Below are 12,574 nucleotides of genomic sequence, written 5' to 3'. Positions count from 1 at the left end.
TCAAATTGCTAAGCAGACATAGACTTCTTTATAAGCATATAGAAAATTTATTTACATGCTATTTACAGATTAAGAATAGATTTGGATGGATACAGGTTTTAAGTTACCCCATGGTGGATCTTTGATTTCTTCTCCCCAACCACACCCAAAACTCCTATAATTGTACTCAATGAAAAACAAGTGACCCATGTGATATTCATGTCACTTCCCTCTCCTTATTTGGCATACTGGTGCATGGTTCTAGCCCTCACTGGGAAATCCGTTATCCATGTATGGAGAAGTTCTGGCTTGCACTTTGATTTCACAACACCTTGGAATGTTCTTTTTGGGAATGCTATGACACACATGTTTTTCTCTGCAGGTCATCTTGACATTTTCTACCTTGTTTTTAACAGAAAGACACTATTCATTTTTTCCTAATGTTCCTTCTCTGAGAGAAATTAGGTTAACCCCTAAAATCTCTAACATGGTTTTTCAGGAAAACCAGGAAGTGATGTTTTTAGGCCTTTAGAAGGCATTCAGAGGGGAGGCTCATGGCCTCTCCAGCCCTTAGAACACCCTCCAGACGCAACTGGACCTCAGTTCTGTTCATCATCGGTTGAGGTACTAATCGGGCCAGAGGTTTGCAGGGAACCAGAGGCTTGCCACGGGCCAGATAGAGGCTTGTTGCGGGCCACATGAGGAGAGCCTTGGTGTAGAGTATAGAATAGGCATTCTGCCTCTCCTGCACTGTTTTCTTATTTGCTAAAGAGACTGGGAAAGAGAGGGTAGTCTGCAAGTATTTTGATTGTGTGTATTTTCAAATAATATTAAAAAAAAGTTGGGAAACTGATTAATCATATTTGCTGAGCTTTGCTACTCAGCTCAGACCTCATGATTGGGGGAATGGGCTACCTACAGGTCAGCAACCCAGCACTAGAGGCCAAGATATAGACAATTTCTGCAGCCACCCGATAGGACACTTTCCATGCTCTTGAGACGATGGCTCTTTTCCCCCTCCCCTTAGGAGTCATTCCTGGTGGTGGAAGCAAAACGGAGGCTCCAATGGGGAGGGGGTTCTGCTCTGGAGTAGAATTACTGGCTGAGGCAGAGGGCCGACACCACGATTTGTGGCCGTGGCTCCAAAATTGTTGCTGGTGGTTCTGTTTGCTCACTGCCATATGACCTGTTATGAAAGTGGAACTCTGTTCCACTGTCATTACTAGCCCAAAAGGATTGGGCTGTTAGGCTGCAATCCTATATATATTTTTCCTAGAGATAAGCTCCACTGGAAACATTGGAACAAACTTCAGAGTAGAAATGCCTAGGATTGCACACTGTGATGCCTAAACCTTTTAACATGTGGTGCTGCAAGCCAAGTTCTTCCCATTGTTGCACAGGTGTCCCCCAGCATCAGTGGGCAATGTGTTCCTTCCCCCCTTGGATACCGGAAACCTCGGATATGGAGGAACCCTATTTCTGTGCTGTGTGTGTGCCCCCCGCATTCATTACCTTTGTTCATAATACTCACACAAAGCAGTTATGTCTCTTGCTTAACCAAACACTATAAGCATTCTGCTTATAAACAGACAAGCAGGCTAGAGCAGAGGTGTCAAACATAAGGCCCAGGGGCCGGATGTGGCCCACGGAAGCTTTTTATCTGGCCCTCAGGTTCTCAGCTGCTGAACAGTGCTAAAGAGTTACTGCTGAAAGGGCAGCCCCCATTGAAAATGGGGCTCTCTCATATCTTGAAATATGTTCAAGATTTGTGCATTTTCTTTTCTGTCATTTGCATGAGTTCCTAAGTGAGAAAAAGTAATTATTTTTGGTTATGACCTGTTTAATGACATCACTTCCTGCCTAATGACATCACTTCTGACCCTCAGCAGGCATGATGAATGCTATTTGGCCCTCTGCATGAAATGAGTCTGATACTCCTGGGCTAGAGTGTAGAGCAGGGGTGCCCAAACCCCGGCCCTGGGGCCACTTGCAGCCCTCGAGGATTCCCATCCTGGCCCTCAGGGAGACCCCAGTCTCCCATGAGCCTCTGGAGACTTGATGGAGCCTGTGCTGGCATGATGCAACTGCTCTCAGCATGACGGCCAACTGTTCAACCTCTTGCATGAGCTGTGGGACGAGGGCTCCCTCCACTGCTTGCTGTTTCACATCTGTGATACAGCAGTGGCAGCAAAGGAAAGACTGGCCTGTTTTGTGCAAGGCCTTTTATAGGCCTTGAGCTATTGCAGGACCTTCATTCATTCATATAAGTTCCATCTCTAATATATTCATTTATGTAAAGTTATTCAAATTTGAAATGTAAATTAATTCTATTTTTTCCTGGCCCCCAACACAGTGTCAGAGTTGATGTGGCCCTCCTGCCAAAAAGTTTGGACACCACTGGTGTAGAGTGATTGTTAACTTCTTCCTGTTAACAATCACTCTAGTCTACACTGTAGCCCAGGGGCCTCCAAACTATGGCCTGGGGGCCACGTTCAGCCTTCCACATGATTTTATCTGGCCCCCAGCAACTTGGTTTTTTTGTCAGAGCATTTGCATTTGACATATTTACACATTCTATTTCATTTCTCAATTCAAGTCTGGCACTTGTTTCTTTGTAATTGTCACATCTCTCTTTGGTTCTGAATCATATCATGCTAATTATAAAAAAAATCCAAGGAAAACTTACTCTTTTATAAAACTGAATTTTTTTGGCCCTTGAAAATGTGAAAACTATAGGAAGTGGCCCTCGTACTGAAAAGTTTGGAGACTCCTGCTCTAATCTGAACGCTGCCTGCCTGCTTGTCTGTCTATATGAAGAAGGGCACAGTCCTAACTTGCACTGCAGGAACTGTGGGAAACCCATTTGTGGGTTTACATTGGCTTTCTATTTCCTGCGGGGACTGGGTAGGAGGGGGGAGTCTGCAAATTTTTTGATGGTGTTTGCTTTCAGGTAATATAAACAAAAATATACTGCAACAGATGTTTATTAATTTCTCTTTATTAGATTATCCTTTCTGTTCAGCTCAGGCCTCAGGATAATTATGTAGCATTTGGGGAAAAATATACAGCCCAGCAACCCAGCACTAGAGGCCAAGATAGAGAAGATCTCCACAGCCACCATGGATTTTCCCTTTGTGCTCAGGTAAGATGGGATAAAGGACAACCACACACTGCAAAAAATTAACATGCTGAATGTGATGAACTTGGCTTCATTGAAACTGCCTGGCAACTTCCTGGCTTGGAAAGCCACAGTGAAGCTGACCATAGCTAGAAATCCCAAGTAACCCAGAACACAATAAAACATAGTGATGGAGCCTTCATTGCACTCCACTACAATTTCTTCAGTCAGAGAGTCCATGTCCAAATCTGGAAATGGAGGAGCAGTGGAGAGCCACACAGCACAAATATGGGCTTGAATCAGGGAACAACTAAGGATAATGGAGTTGGCCAGTCTTTTCCCCACCCACTTCCTCATCCTGGATCCTGGCTTGGTGGCCATGAAAGCCAAAACCACAGTGATGGTTTTTGCCAAGACACATGAAACAGCCACTGAGAAGACCAGACCAAAAGATGTCTGTCTTAAGTAGCAGGTCACTGCCTGAGGCTGGCCAATGAATAGCAAGGAGCAGAGGAAGCAGAGCAATAGGGAGACAAGTAGAGAGTAGGTGAGGTCTCTGTTGTTGGCTTTGACAATGGGAGTGTTCTGATTCTTGATGAAAACTCCAAACACCAAAACTATGATCAGGGAAAAAGAAAAAGCCAAAGCACTTAATGTCATTCCCAAAGGGTCTGTGAAAGACAGGAAATGGAGAGCCTTGGGAAGGCATTGATCATGCTTCTTGTTTGGAAATTGACTTTCTGGACATTTAAGACAGTCATCCATGTCTGTTAAAAAAAAAATAGAACAAATGTAATTGTAATGTATCAGTCATGCCATCATTTTTTTATATTGCATTATTACCCACAAAATGGATAGTTCCATCTCTAATTTCTCGTGGTTGTCCCTCAATGAACCCATCTTTGAACTATTGCTTTACTGAAAGGACTCATACCTTTGGTCAGCCTGTGCAGGTAATAGGGAGCTCTTGTATATGACTGGATGTCTTGTTTCCCAGTGGGATAAATTCCAACAGAACTTTCAGGGGCAGTAGAGCAGTGGGAAGGAATTTAATGATGAATACACAAGCAATATTCAAGTATTCCTAATCCCGTGTTACATGTGGTGTTTTAGGGTACAAATGAAAGATATTTGGCAGTTCATCATAGCATATTAGTAAAAGGAAAGCCTAAAGCATGGGGGAAGACTTATTATGGATCAACAAGGGAAACAGGAAGAGAAGAAAGAAAATCCTTCTTAGTGATTATTCCCCTTCCATCACCAATTTGGTGGCGGAATTTTTAATGGTAGTCTCTACGGCAAAGGCAAAGAAGCTAGAATGGCAAAGGCAAAGAAGCTGGCAAAGGCCAGAAGCTAATACCTGGTAAAGTTGTATATATCTGCTATGTTATATTTATTATTGTCTGTGGACTTCTAATATGCCAATAAAGGTTTACCAAAGTAAGACTTATTATGGAGGTGGAGATGTGGTGGAATGAGACATTCCCTGTAATGAGTGGAAAGGTACAGGGTAGAAAAGGAGTAGTTTTATATCGTTGCCCCCACTGGACCTGATCTGTGGAAACTTGCATATCCTGCTGATGCCTATGATATGGGAATTTTTAATAATAATGCAAGGCTGGAGAGAGAGAAATGGTTTGGTTTTAGTTTCACTAGCTCTAGGGGGAGGCCTAATGGTGGTGTCCCCCCTATACTCTGGAGAAAATAGCTGTCAGTTCCAAACTTGGCCCTTATGCTGTCCTGGGGTGCAGGTTCACAACATGCTGTGCCCCCCCCCGGCATCACACCGTCCTCCATGGGATACTTGCCTTGGCATACGGAGCCTTGTGCGACGCTCTGAACCGCTCTAAGAGCCTTCTGGTGTGATCTTCAACAGTGCTTCTGGTTTTCTGACAAAGACTGGAAGTACTCTTTAAGAATGCTCTGGAGGCCTCAGAGGGCTTTTGAAGCAGTTCAGAGTGCCACATGGGGCTTTACTTGGCTGCAGAACGGCTCTGAAGGGCATGTGGAGGCGGCGTGGCAGGCAGAGACAGCAGCAGTGGGGATGCAGTGAGCATGATGCCTGGGACATTTGCTCCCTGCCCCCCCCCCCGGACTGCCACTGACAGCTGATATAGTCAATGGGAAGGTAAGGAGGGAACAACTGAGCACATCAGACATATATCATTCGTCACTCTATTGCCATGAACATTCCTTCATGAGCTTCAAACCATTTCCAAAAACAATTCCTTTGGTGCCAGAATTCTTAATAGGCCTTCATTAGGCAGCAATAAGCAGCACCACAAATGTGAAATTCGAATACCATTTGGCCTTGCTAAGCAAAGGTCAGGTTACATTTCAAAGAGGATTTTCTTTCCTGTTTCCAGACTTTGAGTTCATCCCCTCTGCTGAATTCTCACTAGATTGTGCTCCTTAGGTTCTCTGTTTTAAAGCACAAAAACTGGAAAAAAATGAAAACCAATGATACTGTATAGTGTTCATGTGATAGCTCTACACAGTATCTCTCTTACCCTTCTGGAGTGAAATCTTCCCTTCTGGGCATAGATCACAATCGTAGCAACAAAATGGCTTCCCTTCCACCTTTTTTCTGCTGTAACCTGGAGGGCAGTGATCGTTACACATAGCAATGGGCAGCACCTATGTATGAAAAGCAGAGAACACGTGTTGTGCCTCAGACTATAGCACAATCCTATGCATGTCCTCTCAGAAGTATGACCCATTCCATGCAATTTAATTCCCCTATAAGTGTCTATATAGCACTGCAGCCTTAGTAAATTAACTGCCCTAGTAAACTAATAACATTATACGCTGCTGGGATCTAAACCTACAGTCAGGTACCACCTGCTTAAACGTGCTGTGCCATGTGATGGTCTCCTCATTAATGGTGAGGCCTTTGTCCGGACGAGCCTTTGGATCCATCATTCCCACTTTCACTCTTAAGATGGACTGGTTTGGGAAAGTCACCCAGTTGATGAGATCAAATCCAGCCGCTAATTCACCCTGCTCATCAAAAGACACCATGTCTCCAGCACTGTTGTTAAATGAGATGCTTCTCAGGAAAGGGTGGAGCTGGGTTGAAAAAGGAAGACAAGAGTGTGAGTTTTGCAAGGGGAGACTTTTGTTTATCTTTCATTAGAATGTATAACCCTTTAAAGCATTTGAATGCTTTATTCAAGAGAAAACATAATAATTTGAAAAAATTAAAACCACTCATGGTGGGTTTCCAGAGCTGAGATAGAATAAATAGGAAGCACTTACACATAGATGCTTCTGAACATAATCTAGACTATTGTGTCTCAACCAGTGACGCAGGTGCCACCAGTGGTACCTGAGGTGGTGTCTGGTGGTACTCACAGGACTCCTGGGTACCTGCCGCCCAGCAGCAAGCTCAGGAATGCAACACAACAAACAGCAGTAGGAGGCTTGACTTGCAGAACTCCAAAACATGCTTTTCCATGCTCAGAAAAGCTCACCCGTCCACCCTGAATCTCTTACTGGTGTTTGTTGCATCACATCTGGCCTCCCAACCCAGAAGTAACTGGTGATGATGTCATTGCCAGTCACTTCTAGTGGTACTTTGAATAGGTGGACCGTGTGAAGTGGTACGGCGGAGAGCAAACCTTAAGAAACGCTGATCTAGACAAACATGAGCTTGCTTACAAACCGATCTGAACAACTGCAGTGACTGCTCACAAAGGCTGAATTGTAAAGCACTCCAGCTCTGCCAACCATGTATCCTTGTTCGTCTTCCCCCACAGCATTGTGCTTATCTTTGGGAGATGCAGAAGCCAATGACAGTGAGCACTTCCAGGTTCCTAAGGCACCTTTCCTGATGGGCACTGTGACTAGTACTGCCAGTGCTAGAAGTCAAGCAGGAAACTGATTTTACTTGCATAATATCCACCCAGAAAAGGGGCCGCAAAGCCCCTTTTCCTGGACTTAAAAAATAGATATAGCATATGTCTCCCACCAGACATTCTTTGACAAGGGCGATCAGTTCTAGTCCGTGCTGGAAAGGATATTTTTGGGACATGAGCTTCCAAATTCTAACCAAACAGAGCAGCGGGGCAATTGGCTCATGCTATTTCCAGCGCTGGGAATGAGCAGGCTGAAGGTCTCCTTGGAGTAAGGGAATAATTGTTCCCTTACCCCGGGTAAAGCACCAGCCTGCGCATTGGAGCTACTCTGATCTGCGCCTGCCAAATGGCAGATGACACATCTGAGAAGCCCCATGTTAGGCTGTCAAGGTCAGAAAGGGGAATAGAATTCAACATGATCCTGCTCCCTCCTAGGATCCAATCCGCCCCTGTCTTAGCCCACCCCATTATACCACCTCCCTGCCCTTGCCCTGTCCTCCCCCAGTCCCTGTACTGCCTGCGGGTTCTTACCTGCTCCGATAGGCACTCCTTGGATTCAATGCTCCAGCAGGACAGCGCAAGCCTTCCCACCAGTGCTACTTATGTACTTTATTGCATGTTTGGACAATGTGTTCCCAAAAGTAAGCACAGAGCTTCACAGAAACAACTGAGAGGTGGAGCTGCCCAGTTTGACTGCGAAGACAAAGTTCAAACTTTTGCAAACACTTTTAAGCCTTCGGGAGCATTTGAATCCTATTGCAGGACAAACATTGGGTGTTTTGGGAGTCCCTAGCTATATCCTAAGTTTTGTTAGCCATGACAAAGGATGTTATTCATGATTGAAATGCAATTCACTCCAAAGGAGTATGGAAACAATTAGTTTTCATCATCATGATTAACCAAACTTAAAAGAAAATGCAACATAAATTAGGCACTTCCAAAGTTTGGATAATAGAAATTTCTCCACAAAATATTGCTGTGGACGACCGCATTACAAGTGTGACATTTTTACATCTCAAAGTCAAACCAAAAGACTTTGGTTCTCCACTCTCTAATGCCACAATGGGGCTGATTTGAAACAAGTGAAACAATACCAGAGAACATTGTAGTTGTGGAAGAGATGGTCCACATTGGTCCACTCTTGCTCTATGGTTGGACCTGAACATAGACATCTTTTGCAGTGCATGTGCTACAGCATGAACCGCATTGTAGATGCTGTAACTCTGACCAGTCATGCTCAATTCAAAAAGAGTCCCTGGGAGAGTCTCCAACCTCTCTTGGCCAGTGCAAACCTTCTCCTGGTCCCCATCAGAACCAGAAAACAAGCAGTCAAATGCCTGTCCCCAAAAGATCTTGATGAAATCATCTCCTTTTTGTGTCATAGGATGTAGGGACTGAAGGAATTCTGAAAAGCCCTGCACTTCATTGGTGTGAATGGCAAAAGACAAGGCACCATGGAAGAAGTGTATATCTAAATCCCTGTGAACTCTCAGAGCTGAAAAATCCCACTCGGCTGTCATAATCCACACTTTTCCAGTATAAGACCCTGCATTGTTTTCAAACATTGTATAAAGACCTATCATCCATTTCAAATATGTGGCGGCCTCTACGTCTGCATTTAAAACATATACTTTGACATCTGAATTGAATAATGACATGATCAGGACCACAACAGGGTCTGTTACTTCATTAGTCTCTTGCAAGTGTGCCAGTGCTGTAATTACTGCATCAAGCGAAAATGGAAATATTCTTCTACTGAAGGCTGTACAGATTCCATGCTCGGAGAGCATTTTTGTCATGGTCTGCAAGAACATTTCTCCCTGTTCACTATGCATTGCAATGATCCCAATCCACGTCCATTGGAAATGTTGAAGGAGACGGACAATCCCTCTGTACTGATGTGCTTCATTGGGGACCATCCGGTAAAAGGAAGGGAACTGTCTTTTCATATCCATCACTGGAGCGAAAGCACAATAGGCAATCTAAGAGAAAACAGAAATCAGAGTCGTAGACATAGAAAAAAAATGGTCTTGAAAATGGGGGTGGGGCAGAACTGTGGCTCAACAGTAATAAAACAGGCCAAACGTGCTGAGAACAGGTGGAATGTGAAATGTAATGGCAACTAAGAAGCTGTGGTGAACATTTGATTTATTTGTTTTAGAATTGTGCAACCTTACCTAACCTAATGTTACAAGCCATGTTACAAAGGCCCAACGATATTGAGGCCTTGCGCTACCAGAAGTAGTATTCCAGCAGCGCATGGTCCTTTATGGCAGCCTGAAGCCAGGCTGCTGTTATGCACTGTTGGGCCTCTTCCGCAAATGGCAAGGGATGCAGAGTGCATGGCCGTGGCTCTGGAAGGGTCTGTAGGCACCTGTAGGTTAACAGTGCAGATAGGCCATCAGTGGGGATTGGCAGTAATGGGGAATGAACCATGGGATGTGTCGGGTCAAGGATGGGGTGGATCTGGTGGTCATCTCATCCCCCATTTTTCTGCCTACCCTGTCCCATTGCTGCCCTTAGTCATACACCAGCAAAAAGACTGGAATATATCTGAGGAGACCCAGAGGCCACACAGTAGCCTACCAGAGGGTGAATTAAAAATATTTTTCCTTACCTCCTGTATGCTGTCCTATCACCCCCCCCCCACTCCCAGGGCCTAGGAGAGGGGGGTAAAGGGGGGTAATTTGTACCCAGGGTCAGAAAAGGGGGCCCAGGAGTTAAAGGACGGGACCCAGAAAGTTGCTGGGATCTGACATTTTCCTATCTCACCTGGGCTGCAAAGACTATTCTGGCTGTCACCACCCTCCCCCTGTCCAATTTTGCACCCCATTCTGCCTGCCCCCATTGCCCCCTCCCCTTTTTGGGGGCAACCCCCCAAAAAAAACTTTGTACCCCTTGATAAAATTCCAACTAAAATATTTCTAGAGCACAAAACAAAACTATATAAATGGAAAACTTAAAGAAAGAAAATAGCTTATACATCCTTTCAGAACACAAAAAAGGAGGTTGAGTCCTGATCACACCTGGAAAAGAATTTCACAGACTCCTGTTACATGTTGCCACCAACTGTATTTACAGTGGAGATGGCACATTAATTTATAGCACGCAGCCTTCCGTCCTTTTCTTCTGGGATGCCAACATGGATACTGGTTTTTAATCACAGTGTATTCTCAGTGAATTCATCTTTGTCCTTCTTGCTAAGATACAGCATCATTTGTGTTAATTGTACACCGATTGTCAGATATTCTGAAATATTTCTTTTGTTCTATCTTGGAGGGTATGCATGTTTTGCACTCATAACAAATCTAACCCTCATTCCTCATTTACAGGGGAAAACAAAGTTTCTGGAGCAGTGGTTCCCAAACCTTTCACAACAGGACACATTTTTTAAAATGACACTCTATCATGACGCACCTAGGTTTAACAGATTTTTTTTTTTTTTAAAAAGGAAATCTAGAAAGAACTGTTTTATTTATTTATTTACAAGTAATAATAACAAGAAAAAAAGACCCTCAGACATTTATCTCCCTATATTTATTCAAGCTTGCAAACTGCAGGAGCTCAACTCCTTGCAGGGCCCTTAGCAGCTATCTTGTCTTTCTATCATCCTTTTGCAACCCACCAAAAATCAGGCTGCAACTCACCAGTGGGTCCCGACCCACAGTTTGGGGAGCACTGTTCTAGAGTTTTTCTTTTGTTCTACGTTTGTGTTCATGCATGCTCTGTGTGCATGACACATCTGTAAGACTTTCTGTACTTAATTTCTTTTCCTGTGGCTTCTCCCCCTGGGTTCATTGGGCTTGTAGCTTCTATGGCATTTTGAGAGAATGTTTGTATAATGCCAAGCAAGGAACAGGAACAGCCATCACGGAGCCAAAAAAAATATAAAAATTGACCAAACACATTATAGCTAGTTAATAATCTAGGGAGGAAGATGCCAGAAATACTCTCTCAACATGAAGTGGTTGTGCATACAATTTTTCATTTCTGCCTTGGGATAAAAACTGGATAATAAAAATAGTTAAACTCAACTGATAAACCTTTTGAACGGGATAGAAAGAAATCAACATCACACTGTATCATGAATCCCTAAAAATTCATTCATGTTTCTGACTCTATGTTAAAATGATAAATACCCTCAGGAATGAAGAAGCGCTGTGGCCCACATGCTGATTGTACCTGTGGAATCTTGTAGATGCTTAATTGAGTAGCCATGTGAAGGGAGATCTCCGAATCAAGTGCCCCAATGACAGCTATCGGATGCTGTTGCAAGTCACATTTGAAGTTGGGGACCATTCTTTCACCAGTGAAAAGAAGTTTCAGGGTGCTCTGATAAGTCATTTCCGCATTCAAGTAACTGTCGTAGATGTGGAAACCCAGGCTGACATTTGGTAGGATCTTCCGGTTCTCATTAATCTCCTTCACTGCAAAGACCAAGGCCAGGACATGTTGATAGTTTTTTGGAGTTGAACTAAAGGAAGTGTTACATTTCATATGAAATAGAAATTGAACCCCTTCATAAAGAATCTATCTGAAAGCATTTTGTTAGGCACATGGTCACACTTTCAAGTGGTATTTAGAACTGAACACCATACATCTTCAAATCCATGTAAGATTAGAAAGGCAAAATATAGATAGATCATGTTACCAGTGCAATCTTTCCTAACCTGTGTTATATAGTTATTAACTTTTTTTTTTGACTGGACAAAATAAATATGCAAGCTAAATAAGGCTATGCTTAGTCATTCATCCATGTTTTATGATCCATGGACAAAAATCCATGTTTTGTCCATGCTCTGGTTCGTAAGCAGATGAAAGTACAAGGTACTGCTGCCTTAGGGAAAATGAGGAATTTTAAAAATACATAAAAGGAAAAAAATTCAGTTCATATAAAAGAAAATATATTTCTACCATAGTTAAAGAACTCCAGTTAATAGAGGTAAATGTGTCATCCAAAGAAATCTAAAGGCATCCTGTGCTATGAACATGCTTGGAACTTCTATAGGATTTTTGCCATGGATATGATTTGGACTGCTGGACATTATAGCTGGATAAACAGATCTCCTTACATAGGTTCATCCACCAACTTTGTTATGGGGTGTTCTCTGAAGGATGTTCGCTCAAAGAGGCAGTTAAACTGTGAAGCAATTGCACCAATGATGAGGTCTCCACTCTGATAATACTTGAATGGGAACTGGGGGGGATCAGCGATGGTGCACATTACGGTCCGTGCCTTACATTCCGTGGGAGTTAATTGCAGACCCAGAATGAGCAGCTGCACCAACAGAAAGACTCTTGCCATCTTGATCAAATCTTGACTGAGAATGTCCAGTGTCTTTCTCTCACCCACTGGCAGCACCCTCCTTCAGATGTTGAAGAATCTTTGGGTGAATTAAGCTATTGGAGGCAAGACTGGTGCTCTCCTCGTTGTTCACAGATTCACAACCCCACTCTGAAGAGCACAGGGATGATGTCTAAAATGTGCTTGGTTATTGATCGTGCTTGTGGCTTTAGAAAATCCACATGGGGTTTGCCTGGATGGTAATTCAATGATAACTGAAGTTGATTATAGGTTTTCAAATAATTGTTCCAGACTATTGTACTGCTCAGTGATATT

General features: G+C 43.4%; 1 protein-coding gene across 1 annotated transcript; it reads right to left on the bottom strand.

Moving 5' to 3' along the window:
• Positions 1–2,965: 2,965 nt before the first annotated feature.
• LOC136652996 (vomeronasal type-2 receptor 26-like) lies at positions 2,966–12,178 on the bottom strand. Its single transcript, XM_066629924.1, has 6 exons — positions 12,027–12,178; positions 11,137–11,428; positions 8,094–8,936; positions 5,939–6,223; positions 5,608–5,734; positions 2,966–3,864 (listed from the first exon to the last, which is right to left on the bottom strand). The coding sequence occupies exons 1-6, from the start codon at positions 12,176–12,178 to the stop codon at positions 2,966–2,968; spliced, it is 2,598 nt and encodes an 865-aa protein (XP_066486021.1).
• Between the last annotated feature and the right edge of the window lie 396 nt (positions 12,179–12,574).

This window comes from Tiliqua scincoides, chromosome 5, assembly GCF_035046505.1.
Source record: "Tiliqua scincoides isolate rTilSci1 chromosome 5, rTilSci1.hap2, whole genome shotgun sequence".
Classification (NCBI taxonomy): Eukaryota; Metazoa; Chordata; class Lepidosauria; order Squamata; family Scincidae; genus Tiliqua; species Tiliqua scincoides.
The sequence above is the reverse complement of the archived record's forward strand: the minus strand, read 5'-3'. Positions and strand labels throughout refer to the sequence as shown.

Coding starts and splice junctions, on each gene's coding strand:
- LOC136652996 (XM_066629924.1), bottom strand. CDS start 12,178: ATGTGCACCATCGCTGATCCCCCCCAGTTCCCATTCAAGTATTATCAG. Junction 6,224..8,093: donor GGTCCAACCATAGAGCAAGA/GTGGACCAATGT, acceptor TTCTAATGAAAG/ATAAACAAAAGTCTCCCCTT. Junction 5,735..5,938: donor GGCACAGCACGTTTAAGCAG/GTGGTACCTGAC, acceptor TTTCATACATAG/GTGCTGCCCATTGCTATGTG.